Source organism: Etheostoma spectabile, chromosome 22 (assembly GCF_008692095.1).
Source record: "Etheostoma spectabile isolate EspeVRDwgs_2016 chromosome 22, UIUC_Espe_1.0, whole genome shotgun sequence".
Classification (NCBI taxonomy): Eukaryota; Metazoa; Chordata; class Actinopteri; order Perciformes; family Percidae; genus Etheostoma; species Etheostoma spectabile.
Genome location: NC_045754.1, coordinates 2,368,070 through 2,393,094, shown reverse-complemented (window position 1 = coordinate 2,393,094; position 25,025 = coordinate 2,368,070). Strand labels below are relative to the sequence as shown.

Genomic DNA, 25,025 nt, shown 5'->3' with positions numbered 1-25,025 from the left:
CATGTTAAACTAATGAAATTACCATTAGTCTCAGCTGTACTTTGTGTATAGTGATAGTTGGCTAATGTTAGCATGCTAACATGCCAAACTAAGATGATGTTGGCTAATGTTAGCATGCTAACATGCCAAACTAAGATGATGTTGGCTAATGTTAGCATGCTAACATGCCAAACTAAAATGGTAAACAAAGTAAACTTACCTATTACACATCATTATGTTAACACTGACATTTTGAGCAGGTTAGCATTTAGCTTAAACCACAGAGTACAGCCACATGCTGCTAGCATGACTGTAGACTACAGTAAACACAGTTCTAACCTGCTGAGTAAACCATGTCTTGTGTCACTGCAACCTTGGTAAGGCCACTAGCCCTTAATGGCTTAACGATATAGTGCGTCGCTTCTGCCCCCCTATGAGGAATTCTTAGTAATGACAACAAAGCTGTCGGCGTGTTGACATGATACAAGCGCCCCCACCCCTCCTCCACACGTTGGCTAGTAGCCAAGGAGGACTCGCACGGGCACGGGAAAGGCGCCGGACGCCACAGTCTTCTGAACATAGTCATAATGTGTGGATGGATGGATTGAAATGGACGTTCATTATTATAAAAAAGTTACGCACTTAAGCTTTAAAATGAAATCATTAATAAAATAATTAGGACATATAATTAGGACATATTATTCATGTTAAAACTAACATGCACCTCGAATAATGAGGTTTTCCTTCAACCAGTGTGACTTAATTGTGAATCAGGAATCAGACACATTTTGGTTTATGTCATCGCTTTTAATAATTACTCAGAGGCACAAATACAATTTACAGGGCTACCTTCCTCTATCTGTGTGCCCACAAGTGACTTCCTGTTCCAGCCTGTGAGGCCTGCCAGCTGAGAAAAAACAGCAGAAACACAAACAGCTTCACCTCACAACAGTGTGCACGGGGAACACAGCATACACACACACACACGCACACACACACAGAATTCTGCTAGTCCTCTCACATCACAGAGGCTTTTTTTCCCTTTCATGAATCCATAACATCAGTTCTGAAAGGGAGATGTGATTGAACACGTTTTTGTTTCTTCAGCCGAGCCTCAGTGACACCTTGAGGTAGATAACGTTCTCCAGTCACCTCGAACAGTAGAGCTGAGAAGCACAAACTGACGACAATTAGTGCTGTCAGTTAAACGTGTTATTAACGGCGTTAACTCACACCCATTTTAACGGCGTCAATTTTTTTTATCGCAAGATTAACATTCTTTTTGGCCTAGCAAACTTTGTAGTTTTTCACATGCCACACCGGATCTAGTTGGACCGGAAACCAAACTACAGGCACGCCGCACACACGCCGTTTGGGCTTGTGAGTCGGCCAAAGAGTAGTAACGTTCCGTTTTGAGTGGATGGCGAGCGTGAGACGCCGAAATGGACGACAATAGGATTCTGGATGGAAAGTTTACCTAGTAAAAAGTTACCAAATGTTCCATTGACCAGAACAAAGTGATCTGTGTGTTTGTCGTTGTGAACTGAGCTATCATTGCAGCAGGGCCAGTCTGAAATACCACCTGGTGGCCAAGCACACAGCTGAAGCCAGTTCTCCCCCCCCCCCCCCGGTGTTACATTGTGTGAGGTTAGTTGCTCCAAGTGAGAATGTTAGTGTGAAATTTAACACAACAGTAGGCTATATGTCAATGTTGTTTTCAATAAAAAAAAACATTTGCACAAAGCAAGCGGATCCACTTTTCCATGTTGATAAGAGCAATAAAATGAGAAAAAATAATAAGACAAAAATAAATTAAGGGACATAAAAATGTGCAATTAATTGTGAGATAACTATAACATTAATGGGATTAATTGCGATTAAATATTTTTATCGTTTGACAGCACTACTGACAATCCTTATTTACCGCCATAAACATTTGTTTTGGTTATTATTTAGCATCTTTTTCATGGTTTCATGTCTTCTTTGTTTTCTTTAAGCCCAGCTACTGCTATTCAGCTCAGTCACCAAATTCAAGAGCAAAGAAACTTCTTTAATAATTTATCTTGACAACTTTCAATGTTTTCAAACTTATTAAAACTAGACAATGTCAAGTTGATTTATACAGGACTAGGTTTTATCTTTGGTGGCTAAAAATATAAAACTGAACAAGAAATCTGAAATAGTTTGAACTTCATATAGTGAGAGTTATTTAAACCATTCATTTGTACCCTGGTGTCTTAATGCTTTCGGTCCAGGGTTCCAGTCCTGTGTGTTATGCATGCTGTGTTTCTGATAGATTGAAACAAAACACAAAACACTTGACATTTGCTGCCGTCTTCACACATACCGCCTCACTCTGTCTCCATCCGTAAAAATCACACAGAAAATTAACAACACAAAGTTACAGAGGATCAATTATAATGTAACAAAAATACCACATAGACCACAACTATATAGTGACACAGGCATACATGAAAAACTGAACAACACACAATAAAACACTGATGTTGCATAACTGACAATCAGAAGTCCTCATTTCCCTGCAAAGAAGCGCAGGATAACACAACTTTCTGCTTTACAAAATACTGCACAGCTAATTAAAAAAAAAAGAGACTGTGGGGTTACACGAGAAAGACAATTTGCTTTTGCTCTTTTATTCTTAAACAAAATCTTTTTACAGCATTTAGCCCATGTGAGATGGGTATAAATGCCCTGGGAATTTAACTATGAGTTCCTTTGACTCAGTTAATACTTTGCTGAATTTTAAAAGAATGCAGGCAAGGATGAGCTCTATCAAAATATTTAAAAAAAAACTTGTGCTTTTAATTTCTTTTAAAGATTGTCAATGTAAAAAGCGGTGGCTTCTGCATAATACTCCCACAGTTTCTTTTTTGTTGTTGTCACGTCATGTTTGGCACTTGTAATTCTACACATGCTCATTATAATTAGTCTACTCAGTCTGGGACTCAAAGCCTAAAGAGTGTTGTTCGGTAAAACATTATAAAAACAACACAAGCATTAGGTAGAATGGAATAACTTGCGGTGTGCATCCTCTTTTCAGGAGCTCCTGTATCAGTCTCTCGCTCCGCCTATGTAAGAAGAACGTCGCGGGGTCTTGACCAGGGTCAAGTGTAGGCGATAGAACCAGGTGAGAGTCCACGATGAATTAAATCCTAAACGATCGATAGTGCAAAGTCAACAGTGCTGTAACTACGCCGGTAGGTGAAGAACTACACTAACAGACGTGTGATTTGTGCTTTTACATTTAGCAATTTGTTAAATGCCAACAATAATTCTGAGGGCAAAATAAACATTTCATGTTCGAACCAATTAGCCAATCGACTATTTCATTAAGTTACTGCATGCTGTCAAACAGCCCTTGGATTAAAAAAAACAACAAAAAAAACATCTATAGTTACTCCCAACTGAACACTACTTGAGTCACCATAAATATGTATACATGTGCGTTTAATATGCCATTCTATAAAGCTTACAAAGGGCCCTAGAATATTAACTATGGCTGTTTTTCCTAATGGAAGTGTCCTTTGAGGGTGGGAGATGTTCAAGATCACGTATCGGTACCGGATATCTAAAAATGCTCCCATCCATTTAACAGAAGGTGGTCCAACATGTGGTGCACGTTCAGGATCCTTCCGGACTCCCCGGCCTTCACTACAGCATTAAAAAGGCGAACGACTACAGGACACTCCGACTACAAATGCCGCTTTAGGAACGACGTTGACGGCTCGGCAACCCCAACCAGGATGCTCCAGAAGCTTCTAAACAGACTGCCCGCCCTCTCGCTAGTTCAGACTGAAGCCAGTTTCCTAATTATTTAAAATGGAAACATTTAGCACAAATGGTGATGCAGAACGTACAGACCACCAAACTGTAATATTAAAAATCCAGTACGAGTTGTTATGTAACTTGTTCTGTCTGTGCATGTTTTTTTCTCAGGCCCAGTAAACGTCTCTGTGCACCGGACAAGATAAAGACTACGAGGTTCATATCATCAGCACGCACTTCTTTGCTTTTCTTTAAAGAGTGAGTGCCAGTAGCATGACAACATCGACACAAGAGGGAAAGAACATGAACATGTAACAGGACATAAGGTTTTTCAGAGTTAAACAAACAATATAAAGTGTCTCTATGCTCTATCTTCCACATGCAGGGCTGCTGTGAGCCAGCGTGGACACACACTGTGGCGGCTCTCTCAGCCAGTCAACCGATTCAACGCTGTTTCCTTCATCCTGGGGTCCTTTAAACCATCTGTCAATCACAAGTGGTCCCGCCTTCCAACAATCCCGCCCTTCGTAAAAACAAAACAAATTAGGCTTCTTCCCCCAAAAATGCCTGGTGACTGGTATCCATGGCAGCAGCCCATGTGTGCAGGGTGGGGCGTGAGAGTTTTTGTTTTGTTTTGTTAAGAGTAGATGGTGATGACTTCACGGCCGCCGCCTCGCACCAGGAGGACCCGGTTCAGACCCTCGAGGAGAACCTCCAGGAACTCCATGTCTGAGAAGAGAGGTCAAGAAATAAAAACGTCCAGAGAAGTTCCAGTGAGAAGCACAATTTCATCCTCTACCCCCCCCCCCAGCAGCATTCCTACTGTCCTGTGAGCATTCCCTACACCAGGGGTGTTAAACTCATTTGATACAGTTTTTATTATAAAAGCATGTAGTATAGCTGCTCTAAAGGATACAGTTTTCGTCTCCTCCCCTGTTCCTCGGGGGTCCGGGCATGTTGAGCAGAACCAGGTGAGCCCCCTGTGACTTGTTGACCACCACCTCGTTCATCTTGACAGCTGTGTGCATCCGGCGAACGTTGGACTGGTTCCTAGTTTTGACGAGAAGGTCACAGTGGGAAAGGAAAGCACTGAAGAATACTTTAATGACTAAACTAAACCCTACATCTCATTAGGCATAAGGTGGGAAACAGTGGTGGCAGGCGTTTGCTGGGACTACTTCAGTTCTCATGAGAATGTGTCCTGCTGTACTATAGCCTTCAGGGGTCCATCAAAATGTGACACTAGACATTTCTCTCTGTGCACTGAAGGTTTGGAAAGACTTTGATTCGGAAATCATATAAAACTACAAAGGCCCTTTTTCATGGCATACCTAGACCATACCATACCTTTTTCAGTTCCATACTACCTACTGATTAGGAGGAGGGCTTGAGTCTATAGTGTGTTCACAATAGAAAAGTGACAAAAGTCACTCTATCTTCAGTCAATACTTTTTGGTGGTGGTGAAACGGCTCCAAAAACATCTTGGAAAACTAAAAAATCTAACATATGTTGTATCATCTACTGTTAATATAAATATAAAAATATAAAGATAAAGTATATATGATGATTGGTATGTAATACACATTGTATAGAAGTAGTATGGATTTGGCACACAGCTTTTGACTTGTCATAGTAGGAAAAGCACAGGTGATGCTAATAACATTAGCTATGGCTCGGTTTTATTCAAGTGTCCCAGTAAGTTATGACAGAGTGACAGTGCAGGAACCAAGAGCGTAACTTTTTAATTTTCTTGTGTTTTTTGGGGGGGGCGGCAGAGGGATTCCCCCAACTATCTAGGGAGAGACACGTATGCATGTAAATCTAAAGGTGACAAGTATCAGACAAAGTGACAAAAACCTACAGAAAGGGGACAAAAACGTCAAAAAAGGGTCCACAAAAAAACATTGAGCACACCCCACCCCAAATTATGCCTATGGCATGTACAATTACTCACCCATGTGTGCTTCTCTTTTTATACGTGTTGACTCCTCTCTGTGTTGTATTTTGAATTTGTATTAATGCCATTTTGAAACTGTATGTGTGTCTGATGTACTTTATTTCCGAGCCCCCCTTCCCCTCCCCTAATGGCTTTGCCACTTGTCAGGCCGCCATCGTAAATGAGAACCTGACTGGCATGTGAAAAAAAGAAATAGGTGAAATAAAAAAAGATAAAAATACCAGGACCCTGAAACTGAAGCTGTTAAATGGAATTCAGCCTCGATTTATTTTGCCGATTACACCTGTGCCTTACCTACATGCATGTCAAAATATCTTCTGTGACAATGGCCTATTGTGGCACTATGGCAGCTTTCCTGGAAAAGACAGGAGCTGCGCACTGGGAAAAAATCATTTTAAAAATCATAAACCTTTAAGCCAGTACTTGATTATTCTTTCCTCTTTAAATGAATAATACCTTCATTTACCGAGCACCTGGAAAACTCAGCGAGACCGAGCTCTGCTTCTCAGGAGTCTTACGTATATAACGGAAAAACTAATCTAACTACATGTTTTTCTGACCTGCTTATGAATTAAAACATCACCAACACACTGTGTACTTCTAGAGAAAACCAGTATACACATAACCACATTTTAGTTAAGCATTCTGTACGTTAGCCAAAGACACAAATGAGAACACAAGGCACAGAGACTGAAGCGTATTGAATTCCAAATAAAGAGGCAGCATTTTAAGACAAAAGGGACATGCAGCATCACACCCTGCTATCAGTCGTTTGGTGTTTCTTATTGCTGAGTGTGTCATAGTCAGTGTCCATGCTGTAGTCCTTTAAATGAATTAAATCCTGTTAATAGTTACCACTGTCAAAAATAACATCCCCCATCTCCTATCTCTTTAAATGTTGCCTCTTTATCGTCACCTTCACATTGTTAAAGCAAAAGCCGTAAAAGCACATGACGTTGACTGCCAGAAGCCACCTTACATTAGGAGGAAAACTAATTCACAAAATTCTGCTTTCCATGCTACTGAATGAGAAAAAAACATATGTAGATTTTCATGTCAACACCAAATTAAAAATGTTTTTTTTTTGTATTTTGCTCATCACTTTATAAAAAAGGAAACTGGAAAGCACAAAGTTGTTCATGCACACATGCAATGTCTTCAACAGTACATGCAAAGTAAGGAAATGAAGACTTTCCCACCAACATACTGTTTGAACCGGAAGTCCATGCATATTAGGACACACAAACAAGGACGCATACGCACTCAGTCACGCACCACGCACGCCACACACGCAACACAACGACACACACACACACACACACACCACACACACACACACACACACCACACACCACACACACACCACACACACACACACACACACACACACACACACACACACACACACAGAGAGAAGTGCGAGCACGAGCTGGAGGACACTGAACAAAGCAACAGTCACCACAGAAGCAGTACACACATACGGCCAAGAGAAAAAACAAAAAAACTGAGACTTACAGACTCTCCCACTCTCTAGAAGGAGGAAAATGGGACAGAACAACAGAAACAGGCTTAGATGCTTCCTAGATGAGCTCTCCAGGTCCCTCCACCACACCGCATGCTACCAACTGTCCCAGGCGGGTCGTTGTGACACCAAAGAGCGACCCATGAAACCTCTCAAAAGTGACATGGAAGTGTTTGATGTGTGTGGTGAGGCTTTATGAAAAAGTAGCCTCCATTTCTTTCTGTCCTGTGTTAGGCCTGTAACAAGTATTACATAATTGTCAATTTCTTTTTTTATTTCATTTATATAAATCGCTGTTTCTTCGTTTAACCCCAATTAATTGCTAACATTAGCTAAGGTCCTAAAGGGTATGACTGCTGATGGCAATTGTTGATTTTGTTTAGATGTGCCAAATTGTAATTATATCAGTAATTATTGGTCGGAAAAATGTTTTATGATAATAAAGATTCTAAAGCTGGGTACTTGTGTTGTTACAGTATCTGGGCCACATAACAGTGATTTAACCAAAAGACATATCTGGGATTCCTTCAAAACTTCATTCTTTAAATAAAACTAATATATAAGTGAATTTCTTTTTTTATTTGACTGAATAAGACAATTATATTGTTAACTGCAATTATTTCTGAGACAATTAATTGTACAAGATCTGGAATTGTTACAGCCTTAGTCCTGTGAGAGTCTACAATGTGTTTACTATTGCTAATTTACGTTACAAACTTTATGAGCCAATATAAGTGGACTGGGACACCTGATGAAGTCCACACATTGGTAGTATGGACAGTATGGGATGAGAAGGTGTTAGTCTGAACAGCAAAGAGGTGTGCATGTGGTCTGGGCACGCAACACTGAGATGGCTGAAAGTGTACACACATGCCCCCCCACGCCAAATGCAGCCTGATTGCACACGGCATGCAGTGAGTCCTCCCATTTCAGCCTGTCAGGCTCAGAAGCTCCGGCACCATCCTGAAGCACTGGCAGTACTCAGTGTGATGTGGTTTACTCTACACATTAGGGAAGTACTATGCACTGTGTATTTAAGAAAATGTTACACGTGCACGTACGATTTCCTATCAATCACAAAAAAACACAAGTAGTCGAGAAAAAAGACAATTCATTTGCACATTACATTTTACAAGTAAACTCTTATTTTGACTTGTAGAAAAAAGTTTAAACGGCAAGAATATTAAGGGAGATTTCATAGCTTAAGATGTTGATTTGTTTGAATATTTCACTTGTTTTTAAGGGGGCTTTCACACCTGAACGTCCGGACCAGGGTTCATGTTTATGTTACATTGTATACATCTGATCCGGTAAGTTTTGGTTTCACACCCGATTCAAGAGATTCAAGAGATTCAAGAACTTTATTTGCCATTTGTGTTTTCACACATTATTGAACTATTGTGCGGTTGTTACTCAGAGGGTCAAGTCGACTCTGACACTGCAGTTATGCAAGCGCGCTAAAAATCTATACAAAACTACGTCCTGTCGTCGTCACACACATGCGGGCTTCTCCCGTCAGTTGTAACTGATTGGTTTGTAGACGGCCTTCCCCGTCCTCTCGTATCCTCTCTCTGTGTCAGAGTTTTTGGAGGCTCTTTCTGTTTTGTTGCGTTGAGAAGCCAGACACGGGAACTTTACTCAGTGTTTGAGGAGCGGCAGCATTTATTCAGAGACAAACTGAAACATTCGCTGTGCATTTACTACCACTTAACAGGTAAACTGTTGATTTCTTCTCAGCTGTCTGCTCTGACCACATTTTCCGTCTCTCCCTCACGTAGACACTAAGCACTGAGCTATTCCCCGGTCTTATGGCGCGATGGTGTTACCCTGCCAGAGCTTCCTGTATTTGGTCCAAAAGTCCGAACCATCCCAAAAAATCTTTGACACTAGAAACAAACCAGACCCTGGTTCAGCTTAATCCGGACCAAGACCACTTCTTTTGGTCCGGGGGAGGTTTCACGCCTAGAATTTTGATGCGGATCAAACTGAAAAGTCAGAAATTCTGGACCAAATGAAGTGCCTTTAAAGTTTTTGCACCCTCCTCTAGGTACACATTGCAAAATAAGCTTAAATTAGACTACCTACCAACAATGACACAGTATAAAATTAGGTTAAAGGACTATTTGAGTACTAAATGCACATAAGTGCTGTTGCTGAGCGCTGCTGGTGATTATGTTGAGATGACGTTAAATTGCCAACTGTTTGTTTTTACTGTATATTTTAATATGGAACTATTATACTGCTGTCTTGGACTTCCTTGAAAAAGAGATCTCAATGGATTTATTTCCTGGTAAAATAAAGGTTAATACAAAAAAAACCATAATAATAAAAAGTAGGTGTGAAAGCCCCCTGAGTTCAATAAATGCAACATATTCCCAAAAGGCAATGAGTAATCGTGTTAAATAATCGTGATTTCAATACTGACCAAAATGATGTGTGATTAGGATTGTTTTAGCATCCCTACTTTATCATCCTTTTAATACTTACACATACTAAATATTTTGACATTTTAAACTTGTGAAACGGTATTCAAAATGGTGCAAATGTCTCATTAGTTTTCAGTAGCATACAGTAGACTTGACACTCTACTTAAAGTTATAGATCCACAAGGCAAAACCCTTCACTTTTCCTTCTTTTTAGCCCCCTAAGCTATGAATGTACAGAGGTTGTCTTTTGGGTGGTGTTTAAACTAACAACATACTTACGGTTTCATGTTGAACATGTCGCGTACAGCCACGTTGGCATTGCACTCGCGGTTGCGGTTCCGCTCTGTGAAGAGCTTGTCCTTGGTCCAGGTCATGTGAACCCGATCGGGCCCAGCGTCGGCCTTGTCATTTAGGGCAGCGTGAGACGCTGTGTTTCTGTCATGGATGAGCTGCGCCTAGAGAGAAGGATGAGGAAATCGAGAATTAACCAGGAGACATTTTAGGGGAGATGACAGAATGGAAGAAGAAACAGAAAGGTGGTAACAAAACTACGGAATAGGATTAGGGCCACATGTGAATAAATGTATTGAGTTCTGAGATTAAACTTCAAATAATTTGTTTTAAGACTTTAAAAAAAGTCAGAACTCTGAGATTAATTCTGAGATTAAACTCAGAACTCAAATACATTTCTTTTACATGTGGCCCTTATCCTCTTCCGTACAAAACAATATCCAGAACTCTAATGAATGAAGTAATGAGGATAGCAAGGAGGGAGTCCAAGATAATCACAGAACCACAAAGGAATTAATGGACAGAAATAGGAGTAAGAAATAAAAAAAGAAGTGGATGAATGGTGCAAAAAAAGTTACAAATTGGCCAGTGAGAAAGAAAACAGGGACCTAGGAAGAAGGGAAACCAACATGCAACCGACTATTTTTCTACAAGTTGATGCACGTTGGGTGAAACCATGCTAGAGAATGAGAATAATTACAAACCTGTTCAGCTGTTACAACAATTACAACACACATGGACCATAAAAGAACAAATATACATTGGACATTACAAGATAAAGTTTCTGTGGGCAGACTGAAGGCCCAAGCTAAGGGTTGAAACACAACGTTTATGGGTGACTGACAGGAACAGAGCAGTGGAGGGGAGAACGATCCGGCTGGGAAGGGACAGCAGTGGTGGAGGAATTCAGAATTCAGATCCTTTACTTAAAAGTACTAATACCACACTGGAAAAATACTCTGTTACAAGAAAAAGTCATGCATTGAATATGTTACTTAGGTAAAAGTCTGAAGGTATCATCAGAAAAATGATCTTAAAGTACTGAATGCTGAGTTTTAGAAACTGGAAACGAAAAGAGTTCAACTCATCAACTAAGTGTTTAATGGGTTCATCAAATCAGTTGTTTAGTTTATAATATATCATATTTTATAAACCAAAGCATTTTATGTGCAAAAATCTTAATTTGTAAAGTAAGTAGTACTTAAAGCTGTCAGATGAATAGTAAAAAGTACAATATTCCTCTCTGAAATGTAGTAGAGTAGAAGTGGAATGTGGCATGAAAACAAAAGACTCAAGTAAAGTACAAGTACCTCAACATTTGTACTTTTTCTACAGTACTAGTGTAAATGTGCTTAGTTACATTCCACCACTAAGGTACAAAATGATGTATTCCAAGTGTTTAAAAGTGATACAGGGATTTCAAAGATTACTACACATGTTTAAAATATGTTACTCAAACAAATATAAAGAAGCCTATAATGCAGGGATAGTGCAGCGGTAATACAGCACAGCAGTAGCATGGCAGATTAGGATTACCGTACTGTACATCATTATTATATAACGTATAATTCATTACACTGGTCACAACTTTATTCTCTTCTGGTACTGTGCCTGTGTTACAGAGTACAAAGGATAACAATAAATGATGGTGTTATTATTCTCTGTCATCATAAAAGATATGGATTATGGCCTCTGTGCTCCTTGGTACCAGTCCAGATTTGATAAAGGCATAATAAATCTTCATAGAATGCAGGCAGTGCTCATAAAACAGGCTGACTATGAAAACATAGAGCTTACTGATTCAAATACTCAGTTTTCAATGTCTTTATTGTCCTTCAGTACACGGAGAAAGGGAGGCTATGTGCTAGTTTCTGGAACAGACACCATTTCCGTTATGCATGTGGACTACCAGCTGCGACTGTTATTCTACAGTATGCACATAGGTTACAGGTATGAGTGGCCGGAGGGTGGGAGATGACAGGGGGTTAAGCTAACGTGCACAAAGAGAGTACAGTATTGTCAAGGCAGAATGGTGAGTAAAATCAGCCTGGGTCGCAGCCCTGTCAGGCTGTTTGGCTCAATCAACAGCAGCAAACATGCAAACTTTAAGTTAGGTTAGGTTTCTGAGGCCAGAGCTGTAACAATTCCACATTTTGCTGTACAATTAATAGTCTCAGAAATAGTTATTACCAATATAATTGTCTCTTATTGTACCTTAGCTAATGTTAGCAATTCATCGCGGTTAAACAAAGAAACAGCGATTAAGTAAAAAAAAAAAAAAAAAATTGACAATAATGTAATAATTGTTACAGGCCTATTTGAGACAATTCTGTCCACTCCTTCCTCTCACGTGGGAACGGGGTGGGATTATGGAGGTGTTGGGAGGGCGGGCTGCAGTTTCAAGGTGCAATGGTGCTGGTGTTCACAAAGCAGCTCTTAGTGACTATACAGTAGGTAGGACTGCTGTCGGGCCAGTCTGGACTTTTTGGGGTTTGGGGTTTTTTAATTGTCAGATGTACAAGATGGATGCAATCTGTAATCATGGAATAGTTTGGAGGACATAATCAAATTGAGTAAAAATGTCATACAGTGTAAATTGAAATCCACACACATTTTTAACCATAGCGGTATTCCTACTCCTCCATCCTTCCTTTACCCTCTGTGGGTTAATTATACTGTATACATCACAGTCTGATGCCCACACTAGCACGTGGAATCTACTTTATGTATGACTGACCACTTGCACATCTATTTTTGACTATGTGCTAATATGGGCGTACAAGTTTAATTTCTTAGTCCAGATTTTAAACCATGATGATAAAAGTCATTATATATACAAACTGTCAAAGGCCAAGCAAAAACTGTAGCCATAGATCCAGCTTTGTGAAGGCAGGTTTGGGTGTCTAACAGGGAGGGACAGTGGGGTTGACAACATTGGCTACCTCGTCCTCGTGAGTGTCCTCCGCCGCTGAGGACTGCGTGCTGAGTTCTGTGCTCGGGGCAGCGCCCTGGTTCTTCCTCCGGATCGAGCTACGCGATTCGTCAGTGATACTCTGAATCTGAGCGGGGAGGCGTGGCCCAGACAGGCGATGGCAGATGAACAAGGAGAGGAGCCAATTGTCATGTAACGTAGCGGTAGGCCAGATTTACTAAAATACTAGTTGGATTTAACGGTGATGTTATTTATGGAAAGAAAGAGCTCATTTTACAGATTATATAATCAGACCTGTATGATATTAAAGCTACTCACATGTCTATTCTGTTAAAACTAACACACTAAAGCCCAATTTATGGTCCTGTGTTAAACCTACAATAAGTCGTAGGTACGGGTAGATACGGACCCTACGCGTAGCCTGACGTGCACCTCTCATAGACGTGACTACACGTCATGAACGCAAAAACTGTGATAGGATCTGCTCGGCCGGGGCTTGGTTCCTTTTACTCATTTCCAGGTTGTCCTCCTCCGTAAACAACATCCAATTAAGGGGAGGGTTACATTTTCTTGCGCCAAATTTTCGAACGTAGTACCGTCTGTGCTTGCAAAGTTGGTACTTGTTTCGAAGCTAATCCCTGTCACTCGCTCAACCACACATTCCCCACACATACACACATGCCGGCTTTGCTATTCCCTTAAAGAGATACGCTAGAACGACGCTGACACCAGCGCACAAGTATAAACCTCAGGCCACGTAACGTAGGCTACGGTGTAAATTCTGTGTGGAACCCGCAGAACCATAAATCAAGCTTAAGACGCAAATTGCAAACGGCATACAGTAACAATCAATGCCATCGTCAAGACAACGATGAAAATACTGCATTCACTTGTGTTGAATTAGAATGAAACTACGGAGACAAAGTGACTGAGATTGGCGGGTTGTGTTCAGGTTGACCAACATTACCTCTCTCTCCCTCTCCGTCCTGGAAAGTTGCATCTGTTTCAGCATCTGAGACCTCTGCTCCATCACCAGTGTCTTCTCATAGGTGAAGGCTGAGATGTCGTTATCATGCTGCACAGGAGAGGACAGAAAGTTTTCAATGCACTTTGGAGCAACAGGAAACCTCCTGGTGCAAAACCTCTGCTGATGCTGAACAGTTCTCCAATGTCAACGCCAACTCCTCATGGCAGCTTGTTACTGCTTGTTTCTCTTTCAGGTTTCTCTTGCGGTTTGGCATCCAAACTAAAGAATAAAAGTCCTAGGTCTGGAATTAATCACATCTATTTACTGATCCTTGGTACAGGGATGTATTTTTAAGATTATTTTAGCCTTTATTTTTGACAGGACAGATGAAGACATGAAAGGGAAGAGAGAGGGGGAATGACATGCAGCAAAGGGCCGCAAGCCGGAGTTAAACCCTGGCCCACTGCGTCGAGGAGTAAACCTCTATATATGGTCACCCGCTCTACCAACAGAGCTATCTGGGTGCCCTGGTACAGGGTTGTCATACAGTACTTCCAGATTGTGTAGAGAAAAGACAACATAAATAATTACTGTACAAGAAATATTGTTCATTTGCACAACAATCACAGATGGAAGTTCTTGGCCCTTTAAGAGTACAAAATATATGAGATTTATCTGACTGTGGAAGTCTTCAGGTGCTTGTATTGAAACTGATAAATTACCTACTTCATGCTACAGTATATGTAGTCTGGATCAATGGTAGTCCATTTCCAGGATAATTGACTAAAATTGGACGTGTGAGCTACGCACCGGATGGTAGGCCCTGTCAGGCCCTGTCCCTTCACTTCGGGGAACAACAACAAACTTCGAGCTAGCAAGCTTCTCGCTGAAAATGGCAAGATTTGAAGAAAGTGTGGATTGTGCAACAAGGCAGGCCTGCTTGGTTCTTCCGGTAACGATGGTAAAGATTTACAGAGATTATGTTTACGGCCTTTCCTCTCTAAGTGGGACGTTTTGGTGGGATTGCTGTGGACGAAGTACACACCCAGATACACTGGTGAGAGGCAAATGAGTTTGAACCATGTATCAGCTAATTTAAATAGCTCACAGTAGGGGTGGGACTTACCAGAGGCCTCACGATATTGTCCAAATACTTATTTCACAATACAATATTATTGCGATTTTAACATATTGCAATATTCTGCGATATATTGCAATGTATTACCTTTTCTTTTTTTTAACAATTTCAAATGACATCCCCAAAACAAAATTGTGTCAACATCTGTTTTATCTAAAAGATACATTTCTCTGTTGTTTCATCTCACTTAAATTTTATTGCTGCAAAAATTGTCAAGCAGACAAACTGACCAACGCATATACAATAAAAGATCGATACTTGGCGTCTGTGTATCGATGCCCTATTGCCACAGAAAATTTGCGATATTATGCGATATTAAGTCTTAGCGCCGCCCGAGCCGATTGTGAGTGAGTTAAAGAAATGGAAACAACCCGGAACGTTTTTTTTCTTCCTATCCCATACTTGTTGTACTCCACAGCGCTGTGGAGATAGGTTCTGTAACATGAAGTTAGAGTAGAGTATTGGCAAACTGAATGCATTTCAGCTTCTGGATATAAATTTGAGTTGTGAATTTAAAAGTACATCCTCAACATATGAAGCCACTGTATTAGAGGACTATGAGCCAGATTCCAATTTAGGGATGCATCATTACCATTACAGGATCTGATGCAGATGCACTAATTTTATCAAACAAAGTCTCACCATCTCCACCACTTCCACTTCTGCATCCAGTCGCAGGTGGTAAAGGAACACCTGGAGATCTTTCTTCATTTGGATGCTGTTGTCATCCATCTGGGCCACGGTGAAGATACGCATCTTACACTTCCTCCACACCTGGAGGATGGAAAGACAGAAAAAAGGACCGTCAGTCAGTCAGTTGTAGATGGAGAATTCTTGGACAGACAGATAGATAGGTGAGTATGAAAAAGCATGGACATGAAAAATATGTATAAAAATGATTTCCAGGAGTTCAATCTCAGAGATAAACACAACCTAAGATACACCAACCTTGTGCTGTCGCAGCAGGAAGGGCAGCAGCATCAGCATGCCTCCATCGTGAACCACCCACCACACGTCGATGGTGCCCTCCCCTAAGCGCTCTTGGTTGGTGGGGAAACTGTCCACATTCTTGGCCACAAGCAAGGCATGATGGGTTGCTGTGGTCTCCCGCACCGTCTCTGGATGAATAGAAGGTGAGAGAGAAAGAGAGAGAGAGACAAAGAGAGAGAGAATTGAAAATTGAAAGAGGTTGCCAGGACATCAGAATTGCACATCTTATGTATTTGTCCCCAAATATGAAGACTTAAGAACCAAATATTTCCAAAAATTTAAAACAAGGGTGTCTGACCCAAATATAGAGGTTTATTCCTCGATGCAGCAGCCGCAGGTTTGACTCTGACACGCGGCCCTTTGCTGCATGTCATTCCACCTCTTTCTCCCTTTTCATGTCTTCAGCTGTCCTATATAAATAAAGGCCTTAAATGCCCGAAAAAATCTTTTAAAAAATCAATTTGAAAAATGCATACCAGACTTCACTACCTACACTGAGGACAAAAAGCTCCCTTTTGTATAAGGGGAAGATAAAGCACTGGATGGCTAGCAGCTACATATGTCTTCTCCTGCCAAAATATAAGGCAAAATATTTAGAGAATTTTACATATTGGTGATGGCGCAATGGATATGACACATGCCTTTGGTGTGGGAGATCAGGGTTCAATTCCCACTGCAATATATCTACCAATGTATCCCTGAACGGGACACTTAACCCCTAGTTGCTCCAGAAGCGTGTGACCTCTAACATTTGGCATATATAACAATTTAACAATTGTAAATTGCTTTGGATAAAAGTGTCATCTAAATGACATGTAATGTAATATATTCTTATTGTGATTGGTTTAAATAATAATAATTATAATAATAATCTCACATCCCATTGTGCTGTGTGTACTAGCCAGACCCTCCTTCGCAGCGCTGTGGAGGAAGGTCTGGCCAAGCGAGACTAATCCTTCAGTATGTGTTGTCTATGAGACATGACGTTATTGGCATCTCATTTGAAAGATTGCATACGCAGTTGTGATAATATGCAATGTAAGCTGTATTATCAATACTTTCTATGCATTTCTTTACAATCAATTAGTAATGTCATTTTCAGTAACGACAATATTACAAAATAAAAATATAACTATATGTCTGATTATGCATTTCTATAAATACATATGCAATTCATTTTATTTTGAACTGTCCACCGTTCTGTACCTATGAAATTCTTCCATGACTGCTGGTCATTGGACTGCCTCCAGTTCCCAGGCCAAGCCATTAGGACCGTGTTGTGCTTCATTCCTCCCAGTCCCGCAGACTGGATGAGGTGGGAGACACCATCTCTGAGGTTGGAAGACACCACGACATGGCAGAAACCCTTTGTTCGCTCTGCTGACATGGCAGACTTGATGTTCTGGACAGGGAAAGACAAAATCACATGCAAACATGAAGTATGAAGGTCATAGAAATTGACAGATGGATAGAATAAACTTTATTGTCCCTGAGGGGAAATTAATTGGGGGCATAGTGCTACAACCTGTTGCTTCACAACACAAACATGTAACAGAAAAACCTAAACACAAGGTCAAAAAAGCATCTTAGGACATAAAGGAAGGACACCTATGACTGTACAAACAATATGACATCTTAAGAAGTGACTGTAATAACTAAAGTGCAAAACGTGCTGGTGTATTTATTGCACTTTGCTAGTCTTGTGCTAAGATAAGCTGTTGGAGGTGAGCAGCTACAGCAGACATTATTGATACAGCACTGATTATTGAGAAAAACCCATCTTTAAAAAAAAAAAGAGATGCCAAGGCTACTCGATGGCAAAATATTCCCTATTTCATTATGACCACTAACTCCAAATTAACCTTCAGCACTCTCATTAGTATCCATTCAGGACAATTCATAATGGTGGGTCTCAACAACGCCCACGAATACAGACGTTTATGTAATCTGGAAGTCAGCTTCTGCACATGATTGCTTTTGCAGAAAGTGTAATCCAAGGATTAAAAATGCCTTTGAGGACCCTGTCAAATCAGGTTGCAAAAAAATAAAAAAATCACATGACCTACTATATTTGGCCAGTAGATGGCAGAGTTCATCTGCAGTTTGGGTGTAAAATGCTTCCTAATTTTGTAAATCCTGACTGACACAACATATTTGCTCGTGCGGCTCATATGAAACACTGCTGAAAAAGAAATATACCATTCTGTTGATCTGAATGTAATGCTTAGCAATGGATGGACAGATAATACATGAAGCAGCATGAAACACAATTGGCGATTTATCAGTAACTGTGAAACCTGACATTCCACTTTTGGTAGAAAACAGTTGCATGTGGAGTGCAGAGTTGAGGGCAAAGGCAACATCAACATTAATGACAATATACTTGTGCCCGCATTTGCTTTTCCCATGTGTGCTTGTGCACTAAAATACAGTGCATGCATACGCTGCATGCTGGTGTATGCTTTTCCAATATACCTGCTCAGCCTTCTTGGCCTCGGCATCTTTGGTGAGATAGGTTCCCTCTAAAACATTCCCCGCTATCGTGAGGCCTTTCCCCGCCTTCAGCTGAGTGGTGAGGGACAGCAGGCGGGGGTGTTTGACTCCTTGATCTGAGTCAACATTCAGGAGCACCAGCAACTGAGGCCTGGATACAAGAAGAGAAAAAGAAGGGGGCAGGGGGCGGGGGGCGGGAAAAAATGCTTCATCTTTACGTCTCAGAAGGTACATGAAGAGCAACACATATGTTTTTATGTGTACAACTCTAAACAAATGTACTACTTTGTGGTCACACATGTTCAATGCCTGTCATAATTTAATACAACTAGCTTGTAAAGTAACACCAACAGAGGCGTGTCAACATTATTACAGTAGTATTGGTTCTTACCTAGCTATGAAGGGAGACCTTAATTGGAGTTGAATAGCAGTGGTGGAATGTAACTAAATACATTTACTCAAGTAGTGTACTTAAGTACAAATGTTGAGGTACTTGTACTTTACTTGAGTATTTTCTTTTAATGCCAATACTTCTACTCTGCTACATTTCAGAGAGAAATATTGTACTTTTTACTCCACTTCTGACAGCTCTACTTACTAGGTAATTTACAAATTCCGATTTTAGCACACAAAACATATGTAGTTTATAAAATCTGATGTTTTATTGTAAAGTAAACTACCCGACAATATGACGGCCTACAAGTCATCTGAAATGATTAGACCATTAAACACAACAGTTTGGATTGTTTCCAGTTTCTAAAATGGGAGGATGTTTCTGCATTGAGTACTTTTACTTTTAACACTTTTTTTTCCTGATGATACTCACAAACTTTTACTTAAGTAAAATTTTCAATGCAGGATTTTTACTTGTAACAGCTTCAATGCTCCAATACACACAAACATGTGTTTGGCAGAAGACTTACATAAGAGGGGCAGAAAACAGTTGCCTTCAATTAGAACCATCTGTACAACATCCAGTATCCACACTGGACATACCAAGAGAGTACACTACAGTTTGGTTTTTGGACAGGCAGTCTACAAGGTCAGCCGGGGGAGGCCTCTGTACAGTATAAAGGCTCATCAACCTCTTCTGTCAGATTAGGTAGAGGACCACGAGATTAATCAAAGTCACCCTGCGGGTCTATTCCTGTCTCTCTATTGTCCACCGCAACTGTGACAGGTGGCACTATGACAACTGGGACCACATCCATATGAAACACAGGCATGCATGCACGCACGCACGTAGGCACGCACACACACACATTAAGGACGTATGCGATGGGTTGAATATCACGATAGCAATATTACTTGAGATAAATAAACAGTACAATTGTACACAGTTTACTATTTCTGCTGCTTTTCGTAATCTTCTAAAAAACAAACAAATTGCTTGTTGAATTTAAAACAAATGAAAGAAAATCATTTCTAACATTCTTTTTTGAACAAATTGAACAGTGCACTAAAAAAGATTGAAAGTTCCATTCTGAAGGAGAGATTTCTACTGATATTTTCTTTCTACTAACAAAAAAGAATCTCTGAGTGTATCGCGATATGATGTAGCCGTTCCCCATATGTACAGTGTATTGTTTAATTTTATATTGCAATGACGATAAAAAACAATATATTGTTCAGCCCTAACACTAACACACACACACACACACACACACACAGACACACACACACACACACACACACACACACACACACACACACACAACACACACACACACACACACACACACACACACACAGTACCTCCAGTTCTTAGTGTGTGGTGGCGCCTCCTCGAGGCGAATGAGGGCATAACGTGCTGCATTGAGAGACAGGCCCCGGATGCCATCTCCCCACTCCTTCTCTGCCCTGAAGCCAACAAATGATTGACCAGGAATTATCAACATTACCAAGAAGCAAAAAAGATGAGAACACACAGTATGATAAATAAAACAACTAAAGCCAGTGTGGGATTTCTTACAAAGTCTAAAAATGTTATCACACATGTTGGGTGGGTGTGGTTTAAATGTGTGTTTTGCTGATTAAGTCTAGTTCCTTTACATCTGTGAGAACATTTTGTGTTTCAACATATATCAGTACAAAAACATCTTCCTACAAGTACCTTTCTTGTTAATCTTAGCAGGCCTTAATCTCACTGCTACATTTTTAGATTTCAACATCTTATTCGGAAGGAACACACTGTCCTCGCTGGCTGAGAAAAACTGTACAACACATAGCTCGTTTTAGAATTAGGCAAAGGATCCTAAAATGCTCACTTATTTACCCACGACAGTGTCAAGATGTCTGATCACTTAAAGTACACTTTAAGTATAATGTATCAGTTTGGTACATTTACCTTTATTCCACTTTGATTCAGTTCATTTTCTGTAAGCACAGTCTAATTTCTGTCATATATGAACTTCCCTTGTAAAGGATTTACTGTATGCCTAGTCTTCATTGACGACGTTTCATTTACAGGATTGTTCCGGTGCCGCCAGAAGATACGCCAGACGTCCCTCTTTTTTGGCGGGATGTCCATTACCTTTCGCTTTCTTTGTGTTGGAATTTTAAACTGTGGTGGATTTCTGAGGACTATGGTTACCTCAGATCTCTGCAGGGTAACTCCAGACAGCTAGCTGGCCTATCTGTCCAATCGGAGTTTTCTCTCATTCGACTAAAACTACTTTTGAACATACACACGTTGCAGCAAAACAAGTTCCTTCCTGAGACTATTTTGCAGAGTCCCCGTTATTGCGGTGCTTAGCGCCCTTCCAAGACTATTGTGATTGGTTTAAAGAAATGCCAATAAACCAGAGCATATTATTCTCTTATCCAGGAATGCTGTGTGGACTAGCCAGATCTTCCTCCGCAGGGCTGTGGAGGAAGGTCTGGCAATGCAAGACTACTGAATTGACTAGAAAGAAATGATCGCACACAAAGTAAATCTTACCCTCTGTATTCAATGTATTTGTAGATGCAGGTAGCGATCGCCATGGCCACAATAGCATAATACCAGGAACAGATGAACATGAGAGCAAGACACAAGCTCATTCCCAGGAAGGACAGAGCCCTGTAGGAGAAAACACACACTCCTCTTAACTATATACCCAGCCATTTACAGAACTGTTTCAGTTTCTTTGCATGTTCATGGGAATGTCCTAATGAAGGAAACCAGTTCAGATTGGTCCGCTAGTGCTGTTCTTTATTGTGCTTAACTTTTGTCATGGAACTGAACTCAGTAAAGGCTATCATCACACTGAACATGGGGCTCAGTGGTTGTGTTTATGTGTGATTATTGGCATGGGTCTTAAAATCATCTTGACAGTCGGTCCCTGACAGGTCACATACTGTAAGCCTGACAAATTGGTCCTCAGATTAACCTTTCGAGACTTTCAATTACCCCTTCTTTCACTGTAAGTAAGTAAAGAGTGAACTGCAGAGAATTGTTTTGATACCTAAACGCCTGATTTGTATGTTTGCTAATACACTACTACCTTAATCTGCTACTGATACTCTGGCGGCCCTCCACCTGTGTGTGCTTTTTTCTTTGTTTCCCATATGTTTCTGCTCTCTTTTTTTGAGTGCTGATTTGTCTAGGTAATTGTGTGACCGTTATGAGAAAATAACACACACACACACACACACACACCACACACACACAAACACATATACACATATATATATATATATATATATATATATATATATATATATATATATATACACACAGTGTACACACTGAATAATTCATCACCCACCAGTGGTAGTAGTTAAAACGTGGTCTCCAGTTCGGCGTCCGTAGCAGGGTCTGAACTGCACAGGCCAGGTTGACAAACAAGTAGCACATGAGGAAAAACCTGTGGAAGAAAGAAAAATACTACTCACTTGTCATCTAAATCTCCATTTTATGACCGACCTTAAGTGGCATTAAGGAGTCAAATACTTGAGGGATCATAGACTTTATCTGGTAATCCGATTTTATGGAAAGAGAGCATGTAATAGTACTACGCAAACAGATACTGACATGGAGAGAATGGGAGCCACGGCGTCCAGGGAGGCGATGAGGATACCGATCTCACAGATCCCAGCAGTCAACAGCAGAGCCCAGGTAGGTTCTCCATTAGCTTTCCCATGACCAAACACCTAACACACACAGTGCAGTATCAAAGTTAGAAACTAAGCAGATGAGGATGAAGACTGCTTTGACTGTATTTGTGTTGACTGTGTGTGTGTCTAACCTGCAAGAAAGGCACGATGCCATCTCGTGCGATGGCCTGCAGCAGGCGCGGGGCGCCAGTCAAACTCTGTAGCCCCGCCCCACAGCAGGAGAAGAACGAGCCAATCACAATAACCCAGGGTGAGGGCCATGATAGTGTGCCTATGACAAGGTTCCCTTTCACTGCGTCACCAAATCTGCAATGCAAAAACAATCATGTACATTCATTTCACCATATGCTTTTAATAATATCGCATAGATAGAAGACAGGCAGGCAGACAGCCAGCCAGATAGACAGACAGATTTTTAACAGTTGGTTTCATGCACATAGCAACATACAGTACATGGATACCATGTAGGTATTTTAACAGAACATCGCTAATCATTGAAAGAGAAACTTAAATCTGGCATTGGGGAGTTGGATTTATTTATTAACTTAAAAAAGATTTGTGGCGCAACAAAACCGATTTAGAACAATGCAGGGATAAGTTGCAGAAGCCAGAACTGGCTTGGAGGTACATAGGTTTATGGTCCAGCGACATAGAGTGACTGAAGAGAGCGAGCGTTGTTAATACAAGGCAGCGAATCAAACAAATCTAATTCCTCATGCTATCTCACTATCACTAATGTTAGGAACATTCATATTTAGATGCAATGGATGATATCCATCTACAAAAAAGCCTGAAAGTCAGAAGTAAGATTGAAAGTACAAAGAGGTGTGCTATAAAGACGATACATTGTCTCATTTTGTCTCATTGGTGTAAACTGGAAGATTTCAGAACATTGCTGACGGACGCATTGCAAGTACTTCGGTCCTCGCATTTCGAGCTGGACTTTACGGTGCTGCGAAGATTCGACTGTGAGACCGGCAGTCAAATCAGGCTCTTTCAACCGAAGCAATGAATATTCGACTATTCGGGGTCACTCCTAACAAACACTAAATCTGAGCCTCTTGATGAGGGCGCTAAGTGACTGGGAAATTATATCCATCTGCCCTCAGGAGGTAATATTAAAAGAGAAGAGGGGGAACAAAACCCTTAATGATACAAAATATGTTTAGTTCTTTAAACTAGTTTTTTATAAAAACGTCTTTTATAAAAACATAATAATAATAATAATACATTTTATTTAACAGCGCCTTTCTAACACTCAAGGACGCTTTACAGACAATAAAAGACAGATACAGGGAACAGAAAAGTGTAAGTAGTTATAACAAAACAAATAAAACAAAAAACAAAACAAACAAAAACAAAACAGGAACAGGAACAGTGTATTTACAGATAAGCGAGCTGGAACAGATGGGTTTTTAGTCTAGTTTTGAACAGGGGGAGAGAGTTGATATTGCGGAGGTCGGGTGGGAGTGAGTTCCAGAGCTGGGGAGCAGAGCGGCTGAAGGCTCTGCTCCCCACGGTGATGAGTCGAGCATGGGGGACAGTGAGGTGGAGGGAGGAGGAAGATCTGAGGGAGCGGGAGGGGACGGCAATGTGTAGGAGTTCTGATAGATATGGAGGAGCAAGGTTATGGATGGCTTTGAAAGTATGGAGAAGGATTTTAAATTGTATTCTGAATTGAACTGGAAGCCAATGGAGCTGCTGAAGAACCGGGGTTATATGATGAAATGAGGGGGTTCTGGTGATGACACGAGCTGCTGAGTTCTGAAGAAGTTGAAGTTTATGGAGGGATTTTTGAGGAAGGCCAAAAAGGAGAGAGTTACAGTAGTCAAGGCGGGAGGTGATGAGGCTGTGGATAAGGATGGAGGCAGTGTGAGTGGTAAGGGACGGACGGAGGCGGTTAAGGTTGCGTAGGTGGAAGTATGCAGACCGGCAGATATTATTTATGTGTGACTGAAAGGAGAGGGAGGAATCGAGGATGACGCCCAGACTCTTGACCTGAGGGGAAGGGGAGACCAAGGAGTTGTCGATTGGTAGAGAGAAACTATTGATTTTGGATAGGGTGGATTTGGTGGCTACGAGGAGGAGTTCGGTTTTATCACTGTTTAGTTTAAGGAAATTTGAGGTGAACCAGTCTTTTATTTCAAGTAAGCAGTTAGTAAGGGACAAGGGGGGGAGCGAGGAGGTGGGTTTGCTGGATAAGTAGAGCTGGGTGTCGTCTGCGTAACAATGAAAATGAATGTTGAATTTGCGGAAGATATTGCCAAGGGGAAGTAGGTAGGTGATGAAAAGAAGGGGGCCAAGAACTGAACCTTGAGGGACGCCAGTAGTAACAGGGGAAGGGTGGGATGTGAAAGATTTGAGTTGAATAAACTGAGTGCGTTCGGAGAGATATGAGCGTAACCAGTCAAGAGGGGTGTGAGAGATGCCGAGAGAAGATAGTCT

General features: G+C 40.9%; 1 protein-coding gene across 6 annotated transcripts in view; it reads right to left on the bottom strand.

Moving 5' to 3' along the window:
* Window positions 1-2,031: 2,031 nt before the first annotated feature.
* Window positions 2,032-25,025, bottom strand: part of slc12a7b (solute carrier family 12 member 7b) — a 90,224-nt gene continuing 67,230 nt past the window's right edge. For 3 of the 6 annotated variants that reach the window (XM_032503362.1, XM_032503366.1, XM_032503368.1), the window contains exons 12-26: window positions 22,712-22,886; window positions 22,498-22,616; window positions 22,232-22,330; window positions 21,424-21,543; window positions 20,238-20,342; window positions 18,465-18,633; window positions 17,196-17,391; window positions 15,948-16,117; window positions 15,642-15,773; window positions 13,862-13,969; window positions 12,905-13,021; window positions 9,951-10,126; window positions 7,239-7,253; window positions 4,682-4,815; window positions 2,032-4,494 (exon numbers count right to left, since the gene is read on the bottom strand). In XM_032503362.1, the coding sequence (XP_032359253.1) occupies window positions 4,403-4,494; window positions 4,682-4,815; window positions 7,239-7,253; window positions 9,951-10,126; window positions 12,905-13,021; window positions 13,862-13,969; window positions 15,642-15,773; window positions 15,948-16,117; window positions 17,196-17,391; window positions 18,465-18,633; window positions 20,238-20,342; window positions 21,424-21,543; window positions 22,232-22,330; window positions 22,498-22,616; window positions 22,712-22,886 (1,927 nt within the window). In that variant the 3' untranslated portion in view covers window positions 2,032-4,402. The remainder of the gene's footprint in view (window positions 4,495-4,681; window positions 4,816-7,238; window positions 7,254-9,950; window positions 10,127-12,904; window positions 13,022-13,861; window positions 13,970-15,641; window positions 15,774-15,947; window positions 16,118-17,195; window positions 17,392-18,464; window positions 18,634-20,237; window positions 20,343-21,423; window positions 21,544-22,231; window positions 22,331-22,497; window positions 22,617-22,711; window positions 22,887-25,025) is intronic. The other 3 variants (XM_032503364.1, XM_032503365.1, XM_032503367.1) reach the window with 3 other exon arrangements.